General features: G+C 42.3%; 1 protein-coding gene across 4 annotated transcripts in view; it reads right to left on the bottom strand.

Annotated features, from left to right (window-relative positions):
- MKX (mohawk homeobox) overlaps nt 1-22,925 on the bottom strand; it is a 48,950-nt gene that overhangs the window by 18,872 nt on the left and 7,153 nt on the right. For all 4 annotated transcript variants that reach the window (XM_063324588.1, XM_063324585.1, XM_063324589.1 and 1 more), the window contains exons 4-5: nt 18,980-19,133; nt 17,413-17,748 (exon numbers count right to left, since the gene is read on the bottom strand). In XM_063324588.1, the coding sequence (XP_063180658.1) occupies nt 17,413-17,748; nt 18,980-19,133 (490 nt within the window). The remainder of the gene's footprint in view (nt 1-17,412; nt 17,749-18,979; nt 19,134-22,925) is intronic.

The raw sequence follows: 22,925 nt of genomic DNA, 5'->3' as shown, positions 1-22,925 counted from the left end.
CAAGTTCTTTGGGCAACCTGTGCCAGTGCCTCACCACCCTCACAGTAAAGAATTTCTTCCTAATATCTAATCTAAATCTACCCTCTTTCTGTTTAAAACTGTTACCTCTTGTCCTATCACTACGTTTCCTGATAAAGAGTCCCTCCCCTTCTTTCCTGTAGGCCCCCTTTAAGTAATGTTTCCTGAGTATGGTGATAGATGGAAGAATCAAACCTAGACCAGGCAGAGGGTCAGACAGATTAGTTTCTGTAAAGTTAGCATGATTTCAAAAATGTCTTTTCAATTAGAATACCAAAATTAAGAAAGCCGCTGATGCAATAGGAACCATATGTGTTTGACATATCCAGCTTCTCTATCTTTGACATCTAAATATTCAGTTTAAAGAAAATTAAGATATTTGTTTACAAAGAACTAGTTTATGTGTTTACAAGACTAAACTGAATGTTTTTAGATGGAACGATTATATACTAGTCATTTCCCCTCATTTTCCCTTGTTTCAGGAAGGAATATTACTGTGAAGAAGGAATGTGTTTTCGATGTGGACAGCTGGAGGTACAGAAAACAGATTTCTGTCACGTGGAACAAATGCAGCAAATTCCTTCTTTACGGTCTGTTTTCTTACAGAGACTAAATATTAGGAGCTCATTACACCATGATGCAAAACCCCGCTCATTCAGAAGTGTGCTAACAATAGTGACCCAAAGAAGAGTTAATTCAGATGGAATCCAAGAAAATGAGGCAGCACAGAAACCTCATCAGCAGTCCAATCACATGACAAAATGCGAGGCATCTCCAAAGCCACTGCCTGCCAAAAAAAGAAAGGCTGCTGCAAGAAAAATACTTTCACAGCTTGATATCTGGGTCTTGTGACTGCTATCCAAACAAGGAGTAAAAGTGGTACTATATAATGTGGCAGGGTAAACAGAACCACCCACTCGTCATCACCAATCATGTTTTTAATTCAGATAAACTCTGTTTCTTTAAAAAATGATGGGGGAAAAAGAAACAAAACCTTTTGTTGAACTTGAAAATTATACGTATAATCTGATCTGGCATGACATATTTTAGGTTCATATATATCATGAACTATATAGGAATGCATGATTTGCCATTGAGGATCAGACTATTGGTCCATCCCAGGTGATGTCCTTTCTATGCTACTGACTGATGATCACTTCAGAGGAGCACAAAGACATTGTCCTCAGCCAACTATGCAATAGCTTAAGAAGATTTTCTGCCTGCAACTTACAGATGATGACTTGAAGAACTTTCAAATGGGAGCTCTGATCTGCAAAATGTACAGAACGGGGCAGACCTGGGAGAAGTTCAAACTTTCAGGAGCACTGGGTCACAGAAGCCTCCACATTTGACCAAACTGTCTTACAGCAGCCTGAAAACTAGGTACAGTTTTCAAAATAGGTCTTGGTGGGATTCGCCGAACTCTGGGTTGGGTATGATTAAGTCAAAGTATGAAACCTCTTCTATACTTTTGTGTCCAGCTTAGTCAGGGATTGTGGATGCACCAAGAAACTCAGAAATTAATAACCACCCACACACACACAAAACAGACACACAAACACCCCACCACCACTGCCACCAGAACTAGAGTGTGCCCCAGTCTCAGACTAAGTTCTGTTTTTTCCCTGAGTTGTGAGCAACAGTTTGCACTAATTTGCTTTGTATTCTAAGCAAGGTCATACCCTTTTCTGGAAGTTTATTTGCTCTTAGCCTGTGTAACATGGAAAAAAAAAGCCAAGATATAGTAATTAGACTCAAAGGTGCCTTCCAAGAAGAGTGGTAAAATATATATCTTGAATGTTTATCTATTCTTGTTTGTCAAACACTTTGAAAGGGAGCAATGTCAAACTTCTCATTTTGAATTGTCAAAAATGCTAACATCTCCTATGCTTCCCTAATTTATTCTAGAGCCCCTCCCAGTTACACTCCAGATTCCTACCAGTATTTCCATCGTATCTGCTTCCCCAGTATTTTCTCTTCTTACCTTCATCCCTTTGATCCTTCTTTCCTCTTCCTTCCCCTCCATCATTCTCCCCTTTCCTCTTCTTTTTTGTTCTTGTCCTCAATTCTGCATTCCCCTTTCCTCGCCCTCTCTCAGCACTCTCCTCTCTCTACAGTCTTCAAAGGTTCTGTCCTTTATTTTTCCACCTGCATTTATTTATTTATTTCCTGGCTGTGAGTTTTCCTTTTCCCCTTATCCCCATCCTTTGTTCTCTCCTTTGCCTCCTAGAGCTAAAATGCTACTCCAGCCATAACCTGCCTGAAAGGCAAGGTACATCTTTTAGAGTCCGTTGTCGGTACTGAAGGGATGGAAAGTGTCTCAAAAAGAGGTAAATGACTATTCCAGTCACTGGCCTGGACAAACAAGTGTAGCTTCCATTGACAGCTGGAGGAGTTCAGCACCTGAATCAAGTTATTCCCCATTTGCCACCAGTCTCTGTTTGGCGTGGGAGTCCTGCTATAGCAATCCGTCCCCACACCAGGGCACGGAGAGACAGACAGAATTTCTTGCAGAGGCCGCAGGGTGTTGGTGATGAGAAAAACAACCCAGATAATATGAGTCCTTTCTTCACTTGTAACTGAGAACAGCACCTAACATAAGCTAAAATTTTGCTGGAACTTAAAAGAATTAGGAAGAGGTCTGTAAAACTGTGGAGACAGTCATGTGCCGCTTCATCCCCCGTATTCTGCTGGATCTCTAAGAAAATATCAAAACATCACAAGAAAAGTTCCCTGTATGGCATGCATCATGTAATTAATATCACAACTAATGAAAATCTCTGTCTTGGCTTCAATTGAAGTGGTTTAACATCCTGTGAAAGGACAGAATAACACCACACAAGCAATTAGGTCAAGAGGATAAGAAGACTAAGAAGCACTGATTCCCTGAACTTCTTGAGATCTGCCCATCAAAACAGCAAACGCTTGCTTTCCAAGACAAAACTAGCTAATAGAAACATGCACTAGAAATCAGCTTTATGGCCAACACTCCAGAGAAAATACCGGGGAACACTTTTGTTTTTCATGGTGAATGTATTGCCCCTGTAACACCCCCCAGTCAAAAGCCTGGCTCCCCCCTCCAGCTGGTGCTGCCTGGGCAAGCTAGAGCTGTCTACGCACGGCCCAATCCAACTTGCACATCCAGTCCTTCAGAGTTTTCTCTGTTTTCTTCGTCTCCCTCTTTTTATATTGCTTCTGGTGGTTTTTTATGTGTGTTTTTGCTGCTGCTCGCTTCCCACCCTTACCGCTCTCCAACTGCTTGCTGGGCAGGCACAGCAATTCCATGTAAGGAACGCGGGGAAGAGCAGCATTCCTTGATTTTTTTCTGTGCACAGTAACTTGCACGACATTTGATCATACGCAGAGATTAAGTCATTCATGAATAAGGCCCAAAGGGAGGAACAACTCCAGAAAAACAACCCTCCTCGCTGGTAGCGCAGCATCCAGGACTCCAGAGTCATTACTGCCACACTCCCAAGTCGTAGCCGATCTGGCAAAGCCAGGAATCCAACTGCAGGCTCTGTGGTTGAAATAAAATGTATCTACAGCAGCTTGGATCAATGTTTAAAAATGTTCCATGTTATTTTAGTCCAAGGACAAGCTTTTAAAATTTAAAGAAAACTTTGGCTTTAATTACAGATTAAAAGCGAAAGTTGTTTAAAAAGAATGCAGTTCTGAGAAGAACGGTAATAGAAATTATTCAAAATTTAAAACCCGTTCTTCTCTCTCACAGCATGTGATAAGTCTCCTTGTAAATATTTAAAACAAAAGTTTGAAAGCGATTAATTTGTGGACAATATTTAGGGTGCTTCTGCCTTGCTGTCGTGGATCTTTGGCATAGCTCGACTTTTTCCTACATTTATGTTTTCAAGCTAAAATAAGTGTCAGATTTTGATGCGCGTTGCAATGGCCAAAAAAGAACCACAACTGTAACTTTTACCTCCTTTCCCCCTGAATTTTGCTACTACATGTGTGATGCAGCACATGTCACCACCTTACACATAAATGCAAAGGGTTTATTCCAGATCAGCTACGAGCAATGCGATCCCAAAGTGGTTAGGTGCTACAATGGAGAAGCTGCTGCTCTTGGGATGATTTTCAGCAACAATTGCCCATCTGAAAATCATTAGTGCATAGCAGTGGATTTTCCACATGTTCATATGCTGGACAAGCAGGTTGCCCTTGAAGTATGGTTCCCCGGGGAAAGAAGGAAAACCCAGAGAAAAGTATTCTATTGTCAGATCACGGTTTCACTAGAGCCAGACAAAAATATGGTCAAGCATTCACTTGGCTGCTCTGCTGGCAAAACGATAGGGTACCGAAATGGAGACAGCTAATGAAGAAGGCAAAGAATGAAGCTCGGGAAGAAGAAGATCTTAAAGGAGTACGGATATTTTTTTCTTTCAAAAAACCAGAAATAGGGTTAAGTATGCAAATTTAGTGACTTTCAGATTACTGACCATTATAAGGCAAAAAAGGTTTAGAAGGGGTAGTCTTTTCCCAATAAAGTATCTCATCTTTTAATTCAGCTGTGTTTGAAGCACCAATAAGAAAGCATTGAAGGAGCTTAAATAAAAAAGGGTATGAATATAACTAGGCAGTATTTGATATTTAATGCCCCATTAATCGATAATTTGGCTTGAAGGAGGAAAAAAGTTGGCAAAAGGGAATGGAATTCTTTAGCTCCTTGTTTTACTTAAGAAAAATTCCCAATGGGCTTCACTTAAACAAAGAACTTTAGTTTTCCACTGGAAAGACAAAAAGAAAATCTTGGTCTAGCATGTCCTGCCACATGCTTTAACTACACAGTAAAAGAGTATGTACTTGGATCCCAGGCACATTTCAAAAGCGTAGTATTTATTAGCTGCTCTGTTGCCAAGTTCCACTATTATCATTTTATTATAACTAAGGTATATTTTTACTAACTAAATTATATTTAGGTCTTTAGTTTAAGCATTTGAAGGTCTTGGAGTGCACGTACAGATGACATACAATATATCACAGGAATTTGTTGATTTTTGCCCTCCTCCTCTCCTCTATAAACAGTTACCCTGTATCTGTGGTCTCAGGGCATTTGACTTTCCTAAACCCATAATCCAGCTGTAAAGATACACAGGGGCCAAGGGAGCAAAATCCTCGGATGGAGCAGAGCTCGCCAAGGACGAAGGTGAGCCCTGTCACCGGATAAGCCCGAGGGGCAGTGCAAACCCACCTCTCCCCACTACCCCCTTCAGACACACCTTGCTCCGACCCTCCTCTGCTGCCCTTCGCCCAGCTCACCCAGACCTGGCTTTTTACCGAGACCTCCCATTCCCAGCCGGGGCTGCGGGATGGTTTTTCGTACACAGGAAGTGGTGTGTGGTGGTACACGGCCCCTGCATGGGTAAGGGTGGGCAGGGGCCAGCAACTCAAGTAGAGTTTGCCCCAGCAGAGCCATGTCCCACACTGCCCGTTAAAGGATTTTTGGTCCTGGGGGAACATGGAGTTGCTGCCTGGATGCTGTTGGGGTGGGGTAGAAAGAAGGTAAGGCCATAAGGTAGAAGAGGGGTTTGGTGGGCTCACATCAGGGTGGGTGTTGCTGCTGCTCTGGGCAGGGAACGGGTGTCTCTGAGCAACCACGACACCCGCAGAGAGATGACAAGAGCTCCTCAAACCTCAGCAAGGGCAGCAGTACCATGGGGCTGAACACAGCCTTTATTTTTCCTATTTTGTGCAAGGAATGAAGGAAGAGCAGTACCCAAATATGAGCACTTACATTCTCCGAGGGTCACAGTCTTTGATCTGCAAGCAAAGATCCCACTGAAAGCAGCTGGAGTTCACCAAATTAAGTTTGGAAAGTTTTGCAAATACATGAACATTGTGTGTCAAACCATGTAGCGTGCTTTGGGGCCAAAACACTCAAAAACCAGAGCAGATCTTGGCTCACTGGATTTCTGCTTTGTCAAACATAAAGCACTTCCAAAGGCTTGGTTTGAAAACATCTGAGTGCCTGTCCATCGATTATCAGGTGAAGCTAAAGGCACTTTGAGATGGACATCAGATGTAATTATTAGGCCCCTTTGAAATAAGAAGGCAGAGAACCAGCGGTATGAACCTGGGACTTGAATGAGGTAGAGAGGAATAAGAAATATTAATGATGTCTTCTCTATATAGATCCACAGCAAATGTAACAAACACAAATTAATGCTTATGTGCACTTGTAGCCAGGAGAAATTATTACCACTCACAGTCTCATTAGACAAGGAATGCAAACAGCATCAGAAATACTGCGAGACAGTACCAAAAGTTAAACAGGCTTACAAAGACGCCTGCCATTTTTATTAATTTAGAATGTTTAAACAAGCATTTCTTTACTTCAGTTTAGCCAGCAAAAAAAAAGCCTTTCCATAAAACAAAGGATCACAGGGATTAATACCTGCAGGTCAGCCCCGTCTTCTCTGCTGACCTTCATGAATATGGATTTTGGGCTTTGCGGGGCAATCTGGAGTAAGCACCTCAGTGCGGTACAGGATTTGAAAGGGAGAGATCTCATCATCTGTGGAATACACAGGCAGGAGCCTCTTTTCCTCTGTCTTTGCAAAGTTCACTGCCACGGTGAACTACTGCACCGCTCTCAGCTGGAGGAGCAAGTACAGCAAAAAGCAGCAGGCCTGAATTCCACAGATATCATCGTAATCGAGCACTGAGGAAATATACGTGTGTGTGTGTATGAAAGACTGTATGGTTTACAAACACTACAGTCTCTGGAGCTGGCTGGAGCAGGACAGCTTTTTTGGGTTCTCCCCAAAAAGTGTCTCTCAACATCCAGTACTACTGAGATTCAATAATTAGGAATATGGCGGAGAGGGAAGGGCCCCAGCTTCGCCCATCACCATCAGCTTGCCCCAGCTGCCATTAGTCTCACAGGTTATACTGGGCTCTTACTGCTTTCGCTGCTGGCGCAAACAGTGCTACAGCCACCCAGCGCTTTCCCTGATAAAGGAACAGAGGCCGTTGCCTTCTGGAGGAAGCCCCTATTTGAAGAGGATCCAGGGGAAATGAATTAGCGATGCAGTAACCAACAGCGACACCAGCGAAACAACACGAGAGGGAGAAAGGCAGGACCATGAATTTTAGCGTGTCCGTGGAACAGGCAACTCACCACCCCTCCTGGGCAAAGCTGTCACAAACAGCCAGGAGCAGACCGTGGAATTTGCATACCAGCTCCGCTGGTCCAGGCTCCCCACGGCTTAGCCCATAACGGGGCAAAGCCAGAACCCACTCCTTGGGGTGGGAATAGCAATTAGTAGAGCAGGGACCTGGGATGAAAGTCTCCGTGAAGTCAACGGGCGAGACAAATTCTCCAGCACACCAAGATCTCATTAAAACTGCCCACAGTGTCTAGCCCACAAAGTACATCTAGTGCAAGCAGAGCAATCCTGCTGCTGTTTTGCAATGCATTACAAAATACCTTGGCTAGCAGAAAGAATTTGAGGCAATTCGCTCCTGAAGAGCCAGGTCGTGAAGTGCCTTCATTTTTCCAGCAAACTGGATTTAAGTTGACAAATAGTAACTGAGAGAAAAAAAAAAAAAAAAAAAAGCCTGACGAAGTAAAGGGGAGATGGAGAAACCGACAACATTTAACTTGATCTTCGATGGTGTAAATCTGTCAATACCCACAAATGACCACAAGGCCACATGCCAGTTTTTACTCTGAGATATCGTAACTAAGACATTTGGCTGGTACCTCACATTGGAAAGAAAGTTTTTACATTTAGAAATGTAAAACATTGTAACATTTAAGGAATTTTGGCTACAGACCACTAGCCAGCCTTCCCCCAGCTTCAGCTAAGGGATTATTTTGAATGTTGCTTTGCTTTTCACGCATCTGTTGCCTAAATCAATGTGGAGGCATGAGGGAGGGACTGAAAATTGGCCCTAGAAATAGCGGTATATTTTAGTGTCATAACTGAGAGTCTTGGCAATCCCTGTTAACTTGAAATGTCAGTGCCATACCAAACGATCTGGTCATCCTAACCTCAACTTCTGGCCATCAGTGAAAGAACTGAGATAGAGTCTCCAACATCAGGTTTCAAGGCCACTGTGAAAAATTAAGGAAAACACATTTCATGGCTCATTGGAATTTTGCTTTACCTATTTTTGTGTGTTTCTTTTCAGCTGTTCCAGCTCTAGCTGTTTATCTGATCTCTTTCTGTTTGAATTGTTTTTACTTTTTCCAGATTTTCTACAATGCAGTTTACTTCTCCAACTTACTTTCCTGCTTTAAACTCCTGCTCCTTTTTTTTTGTAGCTCACATAAAACTCACTTATATTATACAAGCCTTCTGCGTGCTTTGACTGTTAGGACATATTTCTCCTTTAATAGACCTGAAGTGGCTATCTGATGCCAATTTAATGCCATAGGGCATAAAAGATCTCAAATGGTCTTTAGTGATCACTGATAATTTCCACGTCTACCCCTTGTATCTCATACCCAAATTTTTAAGTTTGTGGTGAAGTGGATTAAATAAAACTGAATCCAACTCTGCTTTTCTGGTTTTGGATAATTATAAATTTAACTCTACAGATGAAGATGAGGGACGTTTTTCTGGATCCGGTGTTTTTATGAGCGCTCCCCTTCCTCCATCAGGATGGCAAAACTCTCATTCACAAACAATACCCATAGGTTCCCTGCATTTTCCGAATACAGTCAAGAAGTTTTCCGAGTGGACGGGTATAAAGTCATCTGCAGCTTAACATTAGCCCACGTAGAGATCCCTTCAATCCACTTCTCAAATTGTGCCAAAACCCTCCCAAAAGCTTCTCTGTGAATACACATGGAAGATCAGAAGTCTGGTCTCGCTAAACTGCTTTCATCATTATGTTTCTGGTATTCACATTATGGACAAATGACCTAAAAAATTTCAGTTAAACACATAAAGGAGTTTTTTTAAGTTACAGAATGACTTTCAAAAACCACAAACCTGCAAAGGGAAATAGGATTTGCTGGATCAGATAAGATCACTAGTCTATCTGGTAAGGGACGGTCGGTGTGTAGCTTTTTAGAAAAGAAAATTAAAATGGGAGGAAGTAACGGTGAATAAAGCTAATTTCGCAGTTCAATGCTGAATCAGTTTTGAAGATATTTTAAGAAGAATCCAATCAAAAATCCCACTCAAAATAAAACAATCTGGTCTTTTTATTTCCCGATTTTTTTCTATTACAATCAGTAGATAAATTCTACTGTTTGCACCAGCGTGAATACAATTTCTTATGCTACACCTGGGAGTGATCAAACCCTGCTTTGGAGTAAGACCCTGCAGAGTTTCGTGTGTTTGCCACCCACATCAAAATACTGCCATGGTAAGGAAAAGGCATATGCTTGTGCATGTAAGCAAACACAGAAAAACCCAAAACATTTTCTTTATTTACAGCTATATGACTGAATGCAAACAAACTGCTTTCCACTAGTCTCACCACGGGTGTAAAATATTTGAAACTCCAGGACTACTGAGAAGCTCTCAGTTTTATTCAGCAGTCATCATGCTCCAAATTTACAAGCCTAACTCAGAGGGTTATTACTGGGATGTACCTGCTTAAATCCCTTCCACAGATGGGAGAACGAACGCTGCCCATGCCAAGTTTCAGTCTGGACTGAATTTTTACAGCTGGGTCATAAATTTGCAGATTAAAAGGGTTCTAATGGAAACACAGATACAGCCTTAACTACAGCAACATGAACAGCAGCACTGTAACACTGCGCGGGGGACGGTCCACGCTACAGGGATGTTACCCAAAGTCGCGTTATTTCTCCCCAGCAGCGGAAGGAGGCTGGGACACGCAGGAACCCCACGCCAGGTATGAAGTTTCAATTCAGATGTTTTTCCAGAAAGAAGTGAAACTTTTATGGGCTCGCCATTCCTTTAAATTTACTGCCCCAGAATATGAAAAGCCCAGCCCTCGTCCCCCTTCCTGCCACCACCCTGTCCCACCTGCGCCCCGTCCCCTCCTGGGCACACTGCTGCACTGCACAGAGATTACTGTGCTAGTAAGTGCCACTGAAGACAGCGGTTACTCGTGAAGGAGATGATAGATTACTTTTCATATGTAAAAGTAATTCACTGGGCAAAAAGGAAGGTTTTTGTCCCCGTAATTTCTCTTTCTTCTCCATGCAGGTGCTACGGGCAGATGTCTCGGTGCAGGGGCAGAGCCAGCTGGAGACCCACGTGAGCCTTGAGGAGCAGAACAGGCACATTTTGGCGTCAGAGCCTGAGCAAGCCTTGCTCGCAGCCCAGCACTGGGGTGATCTGCCTCCAGCCATGGCTTTGCACTCAAAAGCACTTTCCAAACACTGATATATAAAGTTAAGTGCGTGATTTCAAAGCCACTCCTGATGGGGTGACAGCACACATCTCTGTGTTTCTGTCTTTGCAAGCGCTCTTCTTCTCTTTTCTGTTTAAAATTGTGCCATATTTTTCATGTTCATTGGCCTACATCCCCTGACCGATGCTGCACCGCTCCGTCCCTGGCTGCAGCGCCCAGGGCTTCCTGCTGCTCCACTCCAGCTGGTGCATTCCCCCTTTATCTCATCTCGTTATCTCCCCCTGAACCCCGCTCTGTCTCTCTCGTTTGAGTCGTGCTCCCCTTTGCAAGGCACACGACCGCTCACGGCGGCAGTGGCTGCAGCCGGATGATGGTGTTTGCAAGGCTGAGGATGCCCTGAATCGGTGCAAAAGCCAGGCCAGCTGATGCGCTGCAAGGCAGCATGGAAGCCCAGCATTTCTGCAGTAAGAGATCTGCGCAGAAATTTGGCTAGCGGGGAAAATCCTGCTCAGGCAGTGGCAGGGGAGAAGGAATCACATCCATTCCACTAAATCAGTTTTCCCAAGCTGTAGTTTCACACACTCTTTAAATACTCCTTAAATTAACTGCTAATTTTCTTACTAATTTCCCTATTATATTCATTACTAGCCATGCAGTCTACAGCTAAAGCTGGAAAACAGTCTGATTTATGACCATGTGCTTTTCCATCCACATAATTTCCTGAAACATTCGCATTTGGGCTGGCCCCAGGTTTTTAAGACCAAGCATAATTCTGAAGACATTTTGAACAATGGGAAAAATGGGGATAAATATTTCTTTCTCTTTGAACACACACCTTCGCTAAATGAATGAGGCCCGAGGCTTGCCAGGGAACAGCCCTTGCTGAGGCCTGGAGCATTGGCTAACTCTGAAGAGGAGTATTAAAATATATAGTTGTTAGCGATCAGTGACAGCACCATACATTTTTCCTGCTGTGTCTGAGAAAGGTCTTGGGCAAGCGCAGGGGTCTGCTGCTTTTTTGGCTGCTGCTGCAAATATTTGCATTGGGGAAATTTTAATGGTCTCGGAGAAACAGAGGCGGGCTGCTGTACCGGCACAGGCAGCAGCAACCTGTGGCCATGGAAACATGGCTGATCCCCTGATTTTTTTTTGGTCTCTCTGATTTTTTTGGTCAGATGTTGTCATCTTTTCCATTTCAAATCATTCATGCAAGAACATCTCATTCTCTGCGATGATAAAGCTGTCAGGAGTCCCGAGACGTGCTGCCCTGAAGCAAGCTGACTTGAATAAAACCCTCTGCGGCCAAGCAGCTGGCTCAAGCTAGTTTTTACTGAAGTACGTGGAAAATTTGCCATGACATCAACAGAAGCAAAACCAGCAGAGGTGCACACGCGCCTCCTCTGCTCCGTGGGGTCTCCGTGGCAATTATACCCACGAACATGCTGCTATACCCATGAACGAGTACATCTGACTCGCACATAGCCCAATCTCCAGAATCTTTACTATTTTGGTTTAAAAAAAAAGGCAAAAAAAAAAGCGCCCGAAACATTCACATCCATTTGCATCTGAAAACAAACAGATAAAACAAGGATGCACAGTGTTTGCACCCAGCACCTGTGAGAAAACAAGCACTCTCTTTTCCCACAAAACTGACCATTAAAAGCAGGGAGCGGAGAGAAATGGCTCAGAAAGGCTAAAACTGCCAGGAACGCCGCTTCCCTCCCGGTGGGGCTGGCTCCAGGCAAAGCTCTCCCCTGTCCACTGCCAGCCCCTGGGTGCCCAGGATTTTGAGAGGGTGCTCTGCCCCCAGCCCCATCGATGCTCCCAGCCCACCCAGCGCTCTCCTCCTCCGTTCCCCCGCCTCAGAGAGGTTGAGACTGCTCCCTTTCCACAAAAAAAGGAATCAGTTTTGATGAAGCACTGTTTTCACGTGGAAATAATCCTGACCCGTTCTCTGCACAGATCAAATACTGAGAAACTAAAGGGAATTAAAAACCAGCTTATTTGATTTTTGCTGTTTAAATGGAAAGAAATGCAAAAAGTGAATAACCAACTTAAGTAGCAGGGAGCGGGCAGGATCTTTAAAATTCTCAAGTTTGGGCTATCACATCTGGTATATTAAACCTGACGCTGTCCCTGCAGTAAAGCCGTTTCCTTTTAATCTTTCTTTAGAAAAAACAACAGAACAGCAAATTAAACGCAATCCTCTCCTCAATTCTCAATTCCATGCTATTTCAGTGTTGTCGAATCAGGTCATGTAATAATAAAATTCCTGCAGAAATATGATCTTAACTGCGTAACCTTCAATTGCAGTTATGCTGCTGTGTGCATTTAATACTGTACTTGACATTCCCCCTTTTCCATTTCACTTCTGGATGACATTAGAATCTGCAACAAGGACCTCCTTCAGCTCTCCCAGGTTACCATTTATTTTAAAGTATCCCCAAGGTCTCCAGCACCGTTTAGATCAAACTTGCAAAAGTCGCTGGTACTAGCGGTTTTTGCGGGTCCCTCGAGCTGTTTCTGAAAACAGGTTCCATTGTGTTCATATTATGCTTTTAAATTTTATAGCTCATTTTTAAATTACATGTTAATTTCTAAAAACGTTGAATTGTGAGGAAAAGTTGGCAAGGACCACACAAAATCACAGCACCGTTCTGCAGCTCGCGTGTGTCTCACTATAGCACTTCTGGGCATGGCTATACCCTTACATTTAAGTGCTCTATATGAATGTGGGCCTGATCCCGCGGCGTGCTGAGGGTCTCATCAGAGGTGCTCAGCGTACTGCAATAAACGACCCAGGATCGTGCTTTATAAATCACAAACTTTGCAGGATCCAAATGAAAGAAAGAAAGGAAGGCGAGAGGAAAGAAAAAGGCAGTAGTAATGAAAACATCAGAAACAGAGCACACTCCTGAGTATAAATGTCTAAAAATAGAGATCAAACATCTTCAAAAATCAGCCAGTCATTCAGGAGGGTTTCTTTAAAAGCCACCCTCCTTTCCAGGCCTGCAAGTCTTTAGTTTCCTCACTATTTTTATTTGTTCTGGCTTTTCTACTGTGCTAAGTAACATATAAAGTGAAATCAATGAAAATCTGCCTACAGAGGAGTTAGAAAACTCCCTGTTCTGCCATTTCATCCCTCTTTCTCTCATTTTAACTTTTGCTTTCGCTCACCAAATGCGGCTCACCAGACAGCGATATCCCAGAAAGCTGGGATTTTTCATTTCCTTGCGCTATAACGACGCAGAACATTTTGTTCCCGCAGGTGATCGACGATGGGGTACTCGCAGAGCACTGCAGCGTGATTACAGAAAAAGTCAGCTTTTTAGTGATCCGTAAACCAAAGACTGACGTTGCCGCTTTAGATTTACTTCCAGCTTCACTGTAAACGTTATTGGATCTTTTCCTTGTAGATTTCTGGAGTGCTCATTGCAGTCGGACTGTTGTTTCTGCGTGTGTTTGTACAACAAATACAGATAGGCAAGTCTGGTTTTAGTTATTGCTGTCACACAGAGAACCTGCTGTGAATGACAGCATGCCAAGGAGTTAATGAAAACTTGTTCTCCAACATGGACTTTTAACTAAACAAAAACACTGAACCAAGCCTTTCCGTGGTCAGGTTAAGACACATATTTGACCAAGGTTAAGACACATATTTGACCAATTATATATATTTATGTATTATACCTGCACTAGGATTCATCCGAACTGAAATTTTCAGCCTTAAGTGAACACATTCGCGTATGTTCCGTTATATACATAAGCATCTCGTCTTAGGACAGAAACGCTCACACATGGGACGTACCCGAGTAGGGTTGCACGCTCTCCCGGCTGCTCCGTCCTTCCCGTGCCGTCCGTCCGTCCGTCCTGCCTCACGCAGCAGCTCCCCGGCTCCCGGAGCAGGACGGAGCAGCGCGGGCACCGTACCCACAAGGGACCCGGGACCGGGGTCTGCTGCTGCCACCCCAGCACTAAAGCTGCTCCCCAGGAGCTCGCAGTACTCGTGCAGGGGGACAAAGCGCAGCCGCCAGTCGGTTGTACAGCCTGTCCTCGATCTTTACACGGGATTTCCCAGTTGCCTGAAGCTAGAGCAGCATATGGTCCCGTGTTTATAAGCATGTTAATGACCGAAATGGGAAACTGTACAACCCGTTTTCCTTATAAACTTTAAACTGCAATTTCTTGTTTTTGTCACTGGGCGCTGCGTTCCTGCCCTGTTAATTCGGCACAGGCTGTTGAGACGCACGTGGCCACAGTGACCTGGGCACCCTGCGAGAGGAGTTGCTCGTGACACACGGATGTACCTGAAATCAGGAACTGGCCCAGAACACGAACCAGATGCAGTGAGTAAGCTTTCTACTCACAAAAAGTTGCTTTTCCAGGGAAGCACCATAAAGAATTTTGCTTCAACACCAACGACTGCCTGCTCTTAGGAGCACAGCAACCTTGCCAAATGTTTCTCAAAACTAAAATGTCCACCAGTTTCTCACTCTGTGCTTTTTGAAATACTACTCAAAATGTCTACATAAGAACTAAAACATCTAGTAGGGACTTCACAATTCTGCTTCAACCCTTTTGTGTTAAAAATTAGCTGTTTCACATAACAAAAAAATTGCAGCGGGGCACTCTGTAAGTGGTGATATCTCACTTAAAAATACACTTGCTGCTTTCAGGAAGGTATGAGTGGTGCAGTCAGACATACCCTGGTATTTTGCTTAACCAAAATGGATTGCAGCTATTTTTGAGAACAGAGATACAGGTTTGCTACATGACTGCACCGAGAACTGACATTGCAGGTATTTAAATTACAGAGAAAAGACATAAAAAAATAAACATTCTTATTTATCTCTTCCTATCTAAAAATAATTTGGATAATTTCATGTATTTGTAAATAGATTTCATGAATGGATGATAACTTAAAAATATCTGCTTTGTTAATGAAGGGCTCAATTTCTGCATGTTATAACATCATCAGAAAATCATTAATGGGACTGTAATATTGTAGCTGAAAAAAGTCTATTTTTACCTGTTTTTTCCTGAACCTGCATGCATATATAAGAAGGATATGCCAAATAATATGTTGTGTGGAGATGATGTTTTTCTTTCTATCAGCAGGCTACTGCTTGTCTGCTTTGGAAACGTAAAAAGAATAAAACTATACCCTGAGAGCTGCTGGTCTCAGCAAAGGCCATAGCACTTCAAAATGTTAACAAAGATACTTAAGAACTGACTTAACTACGATGTCAAGACGAGTTCCAGGAATGTCAATTATGAACTTTAAGGACAAATATACTGGGTTTTAGTCATTCCAGCCCAGCTTGTGAACTCACACAGTTACAGCATGCCTGTCTCAGCCTTCTCATTAAAGACCATATTTTTCAGTGCAACTTTAAACTTGGCAAGAAGAGCTTAATCCAGTAGCAAATTTATTACAATTTTTAAAAAGTCATTGTGTCCATTTTTAAGTTATGGTATAAAGTACAGAAAAGCAGAAGTTTACATATCTGAGCTGATGCATCTGTTCTTGAGTAACTTTTCACTTAAAAATAAAACTTGGCAGATGATACGCCCATAATGCGGACCAAATGCATTTGGTATGTTGAAGAAAAAGGCAGCTAAATGAACAGAGAGAGTTAATTTTGAAACTTACTCATTGTGCACGCGCTATTCTTGCTCCCCATGAGATCCCATTTATCTACGGGGTCCCCACTCCCACCTTGGTCATCCCCTGACAACCTGCATGCACCAAGGTCCTCCTACCCCCACTAGAACATACAGCCTCCTGAAACCCTTGTGGCCCCATCACACGAAACAGGCCAGGAAAGCAAGAGCGAAGGCTGCAAACGTGAGAGGATGCAAAGGCGAGGGGCACCCAAACCTCCCTGCCAGGAAAGCCAAGGGGAACCAAGTACAACATCTAAATCTCTATTACTTTTAGTGCAAAGTCCTCCAGTACTTTTCATCAATTTTCATCCATCCCAAAAAGCAATGCTGCCCGCAGGGCGGACCCTGGCAGAATAACCCATGAGAAAGGCACTGGGACAACATGAAGTGCCACTGCGATGGGTGGAAAACCTGAGACGCTGGGGGAGACCTCCAGAGATTGGGATGCAAGACTTCATTTTTTTCGAAGATGAGGGCACAGCAACGACCTTTGCCTTACATCCCCAAAGAAATACAGAACAAGCTTCACCAGAGGAGCCTTCCAGCAATCCCTGCCCCACAGGGACCTGAGCAGGTCCTGATCTTGCCCTGATTTACAACAATTTACTGGCACGAACCAGGCAGTCCCACGTGCCACCTTCTGGCTGGTAACACAGCGGATGATATAAATCATGCTTTTGTATTTTTATTGATAACATTAAAATAATACACTATATGTAATCCTTCAAAAAAAAAAAACATTAAGCCAAGACATTTAATAGCCGAGTCTGTGGCCCCTTAGGTCAGTGCGCTGTGCCTGGAGAGTGATGCAGAAATTGCTCTAAACTAATGCACTTATTCCTAAGAGATGCATGAGCACCAAAGGGCCACGCACCGGAGAAGGCTCTATGAAGACAGAACAAATGCTGTACAACAGGGGAAGATGTTCATGTGCACTCCATTGGGGGGCATATAGCTCAGGTAAGTGCCACAAACAGACACCTTGAAACTTCAAAGCCCTCCTCTTTCTTCTAGATGGAGCCATGGAATACTTCAGCCCTTTAGTCCTCCCTTATTGCAACAGAATGCCCAAGAATTTTATCCTTCTTTAGGCTTGTCTTAGTGCTGACAAAACTGGCCTATAAGTGGCATTTCAAGAATCAGACCCATAGCTCCGTTCAAAAAGCAAAGCAGCTTCATTAGTTGTCAATAACAGCATTTATATTCAATACTGTTGATAGAACTTCTCCAGTGAATGAAGGGATGGACAGGACCGACCCCCTCTCATACGAGAGGACGGACAGGAGTCATCCACCCTCATCTGAGAGGATGGACAAGAGTTACCCAGTCTCATAAAACGCACCATCAGGTGACACTCATTCCAGGTGACACCATCCACCAAAGCCAGCTGTGTTACATAGAAATGATGCAGAAAGAATCCCTTACCTGTCCGGTAGACAAAATTGCCTTCTGTCTCTGATGATGACGGAGACACCAATTCCTCCTCAAATTCATTGGAACTAAATGAACCAGAGTGATTCCTTTGCCTTGTTTTTTCCATCATAGCCGCATTAGTAGCCATGACATGTCTCAATGAGTCATTTAGGTAACGATTCAATAAGCTGCTTTTGTATTTGGGGGGTGACACGTAATCCTCACTGGCACTTGTTTCTGGTCTCACTCCTGTTTTTATTACTGAATTTTCAGTTTTAATCACAGTGTGATGAACCGGTTTGTTATATCCCCCTTCATTCATATGGTTTCTTGGAGGATTTTCTCCATCTGAAAACAAAGGAGGAAAGACACAGTAATGTATCAAATACCTAATATTTAACAAGAGGCTTTCTCTACATGTTTTAAATTGCTGTAACTAAAACTAGACAAAAGACTTTTAGACTTCAGCATTAGAAAATTATTTTCATTTTCTTCTGTTCACACATTGCTCACAGTAGTTGCCAGCATTCTCAGATGTTCCAGCTATTCCAAGTTAATTAACTGTAGAAAACAGTGTCTGGGTCTGATTTGTTCATGAGCAACACAAGACAGGTAGAAAAAAACTGAGAAGTGCCCTAAGTCAATGAAAAACACTTTAAAATCTGGGTGAATAAGCTGAGTTCTTGCTATCATAACTTGAAATTTGCTTCTTCTGAGTACTATGTCATATTTAAGTGTATTTGCTTAAGCTGTACTCTTTTCATTGTCCTGCAACCAATCTTTTAAAGGGAAGTACAAACCAAAGAAATGTGAGTACAAACTGAAATTGGAACAAAGAGAATGGAAACTGATTACAAATTGAAACATAGTCTTCTAAAAATTCACCTACACATGTCTGACAATGTTCTGCAGCCTTTGTTCCTGTCAGTGTATCTCCATGTCACAACTGAGTGAAAAAAGCACCCACAGACATAATTAATACAAATGTTCTATTAAAAACTATAGGGTGCTATTTTTAAAAATCCTACCTTTTTTCATTTGGCTAAGAAAGAGAATTTCAGTGCACCTTTTAAGGAAAATGTTTGCTGGTAAAATACATAAAATAAATACAGTAATAGTCAGTTTACCATATAATAAGCCCCACTGAATATAATCGGATTATCTCGTTAATCAGATTCTCTTGTTAACGATATGATATTGCGATAGCCCCTCCATCAATGAAAGTCAAGAGATTTTTCATTTCCTTAAACCAACAAATGCAATCAATTTTTTTCCTTTAATGCAGATTAAAGCAACAGGCTTGTAGAATCTAATGAACGGACAATTAACTTTCTAATAATGATGCCATATGAAACAGGCACATAACATGCGAGCAGACTGTCACCCCGATTAACCTACACAATCCCACTTTGCAAGGCTGCAGAGTAGTCGGGAGCCAAAAATGGCACCTAATTCACAAAAAGTAAAGGCGGATCCACTGAGGGCAGTTTGTGAGAAATCAGAGCTAACTTAGGGGATCCAATAACTTTCTAAACCTTTTTCAATCGGTTTAAAATTGATCAAAAGAACGTCAACAAACCTTCAGAGCATGAGTCATCGCTGCTCACGCTGAGTCGTTCAGCATTTCCTTGAACGTATTTGTTGTACAGTTTTATTCGTAAAGCCCAGCTAAGATCTGGTTGCCTGACAGTATTCTTCAGGCGACGTCTTGCATTGGCAAACCAGTTTGATACCTGTATACAAATGAATGTTTTAGTTTCTCTTGAAAACAACACAAATAAACAACCCATAGAGTTTTCATAAGCTTTATGTATGCCTAAGAAAATGGCAAATAAGGGAAACACAAACAGGAGTCAATGAAACTATCACCGAGCAGAGCAGGAACCTCAGACGAGAAGGTGGGTTCAGGCTTTCCACCCTTCCCAAGTGTTAGTAAACCCTCATTATTAACAAGGTTTTAATGAAGGTGTCCCAAAATACTCATTTGATATTCATCTTTCTTTTTTTTTTTTTATTAGAGATAATGTCCTGAACTTTCAATACAAACCTTTGATATGTTACTAACATCCTAAATTAAAAAGAATAGCTAATGTTCGGTAATTTGCCTTTGACATTTATGTAGGCTACAATAAGGCTGTTGAACAGAAAAACCCATTCTGGATTTGGTTATATAAAAGCCCAATTTTTCCCTCGTGCCTCATCAGTACCCTGACAGCAAGTGGGTACCAAAAAAGTCTTACACAGAATATAACCTGCTTTGAGTCACTGCAGAAATCAACTATCTGCTCTACAGAGCGGAGCTTTTATGAACCCTTTCTATTATGGAAACCCTAAAAAGCCGTGAGGATGCAGATTCCTCACACAGCGACTGCTAAGCAAGAGACTGCCTTGTCTTCCTTCTCAGCTGCAGAGCGTTTTCTAGAGTATGACATTGCAAAATAGATACACAGTAGTATCCCTCTACCATACAGGGTCACCACAAAGTCAGGCTCAAACACAAGGATTTGACCACTGCTTTAGGTCCAAAAGGAGCAAAAGGGCATGGTGTAGTCTTCTGTGCCAGCAGTTCTAACCAAATCATCAAATGGGATGCACGTACTTGCAGCGTCTTTGCATGAAAGCGTACCTGAGAAAATGCTGGCCTTGATTCTACTGCACATTAAAAATACATAAAATAGGAAATACTGATACTGACAGAGTGACCTGACCATAACCTTACTACGAGCAAGAGCAGAGGCAAGCTACCTACACTCTAACAATATTTATTTAATGATAAATCGGGTCTTAAAAATGCTGTTTACTCCTTGCAGGAATGAGTGTATTTTGACACGACCTCTGCAAGAAGGAGGCAGAGTAGCTTTACTTGCAAAGGAGAATGTAAAGAATGTCAGGAGAGTCTATAGCCCTGCTCACATCTTTGTGCTGTGAAAGTGCACACAGAGGAAGCCGAGATTACTGCAGTCATATTCTGATCTGGGAATGATCATATCATTTAATTTATGTTAACCTGCAAAGGAGTTTAACACATGTTTTATCAATACATGCTACCCTACCTCCTAGAGAGCCAAACTGTAGACCTCAGTGTTGGATTTTGGCCCTAGTTTTGTCATCTGTCTATTGTAGCTAAGGTTGTATAAATTGCACACAAGTATTCAGCTAATTATTCTGGACTGATCATCTCTTCTAGGGTGATTACAGGAAAAATAAACACTATCTGCTTAAAGGAAAAACCAATCTTTGGTTCAGAGTCCCACCCAGAACTTAGCAGTGGTGCCTTAAGCCTGTCACTTTGATTTTACTCAAAATCATGTTTACATGAAACAGGGTTCCACCGAAAATACAGTGAGCCCTGGATCAGCACTCAGATGCCAAACACATAACTTTACAAACCATGTAGTTTACTATGACAGGTTAGAAGACCAAAACTGTAGCTGGCACAGAAGAGTAAGTAATTTTCATTCTCTTCCAAGGCTACTTGTTTATATTCATCATATTGACACAGCAATCATTACAGCAAACCAGAAAGGGTGGGCTGGAATCCATCCACTTTCTAACGCTGTTAACAAACTCTCTCCAGACTGCTCAGCTGAAGCAGCAGTCACCTGGCTGCTGCATGATTTAGTATAAATCCAAAATCCAGTACGTAACAATAGAGATGGATCGATCCAGGGTCCCACTGAATATTACAGCAGTTACTGCAGCGTCTCACAAAACTGACAGCTTTCCAACATCTCACCAGAAAGAGGTTCATTATTTCATTACATATTGAAATATTTCATCAGTGAAGTGCCACGTACAGAAGAGAAAGATAGGGTAGTATTAGCGTGACTCATACATAAAAGCAATTAAATTTAGCAGGAGTGATTTTTGCATGGTACTCTTGGTCTATTTTGGGCTCATTCTTCCCATGCCAGCGCTTTGCTTTCTGCATATCAATATGAAAAGATGAGTCATATTTTAAGTCTTCTGCTATGAGAGGAGGAAATAGTAGTATTTGATCATTATGAAAGAACCTGAAGTCAGCATTTACAAGAGGAGCTTTAAGCCAAAGCACAAAGCAGCGAGCTCACTCCAGAAACTCTTACCCCAAATGCAATTACAAGGTCACTTAAGAGATTTTTAGGCTAGATCTGTGGTGTGGTATCTCAGGGTGCCTTCCTGCTCTTGGTCACTTCTGTATATTGCTGGAAAATCCTGATCCCTAAAACATCAAGAGATTCAACATCTCTCCTACTCTTCAGTCGTGGACAACCTCCAGGTGTGTGGACTGGAAGAGGCTGCATGGCCACAGGCTATACCAGCTCACCCTGAACTCCAGCCACCGCCTGGGTTATTACAGGCTTTCCCTCGCTCCTTTAAAGCCAAGGACAGTTTTGTCAGTAATTTCAACCAGCCCCCAAATGTGGTCTTTAAAAAGCGGCATGCCTACTGCTGTAGGTCCCACTCACACTACAAGTACCTCTTTGCACCACACTTGACTTAAGCTATTCCAAAAAGAAACCACCAAAGCTGCCAAAAGCCGGCCACCCTTTAGCATGGTCCCAAGTTACATTACTGTGACCTCCAAAAATAATAAAAATAATTATTTACATAAAGCCAGTAGGAAAATCTTTGTCCCAGAAACCTCACAAAGAACAAAGTATCTTGAAAAAAATGCATGATGGAACTCACTGTTCTTGTAAGGTAACAATCATGCAGTTCTTCAAGAAGTAAAAAGACAAAACCCAAGGAGAAGGATAATAGACGTGCTTTCCAGCATTCATATTTTACAGCAGCTCAGTCATTCCCAAAGAGCATCAGGTACTTATATCAGCATCATGAAATATTGACTCTCTGGCTTTACTTCTGAGGAGACTCTTCAATTTTATTGTAATTTGTTCTGCTTCACTGCATAAGAGTTGCCAAAGTTTCGGAAAGGGAACAGAAATCAAGTGATTCTCCTCCTCCAGTAATCCAGATATGCCTTTATAAATCTGAATACTATTAAATCCATAGCAACACATGACCAATATATTAATCCTAGTATTGCAAAAAACTTCTTTTCAACAATACGGCCATTCATATTTCTTTCTGGAAGGAATATACAGCCATTTTTCTTTTTTATTTCACAAGAACATCTAACCTGAAATTTAAAATAAAATAAATCAAGCACTGTGGTAATAATACAAATGAAAAGGTAGCATATTAATAGCATATTAATAGGACAAATTATTGGATTCTGAATTGGAATCTAATTGGAGTAAAACATAAAATGCCTTTTCAAACTATATTGCTTTTTTGGTTTCCTGCTTTGGCAGTTGGGGAAGTAGAAAACTTTGGATTGTTGGACTGAAAGCTGCAATAACATTTGCCTTGAGGACTCCTGAAGACCTTGTTGGCCTGCTCAGGAATAAGTCAGCCCAGAATTTGCCCCAGGTTTTGCTACTGCTTATTCAGAAACAAGATGATTTATGATTCCTGCGAAATCCTACCTCCTTGAAAGAGTCTGACTTTCCTTCTGCAGTACAGTTGGACACAGCTGGAAC

The sequence above is a fragment of the Chroicocephalus ridibundus genome, chromosome 2 (genome assembly GCF_963924245.1).
Source record: "Chroicocephalus ridibundus chromosome 2, bChrRid1.1, whole genome shotgun sequence".
NCBI lineage: Eukaryota > Metazoa > Chordata > Aves > Charadriiformes > Laridae > Chroicocephalus > Chroicocephalus ridibundus.
This window is presented reverse-complemented; position numbering and strand designations above follow the sequence as displayed.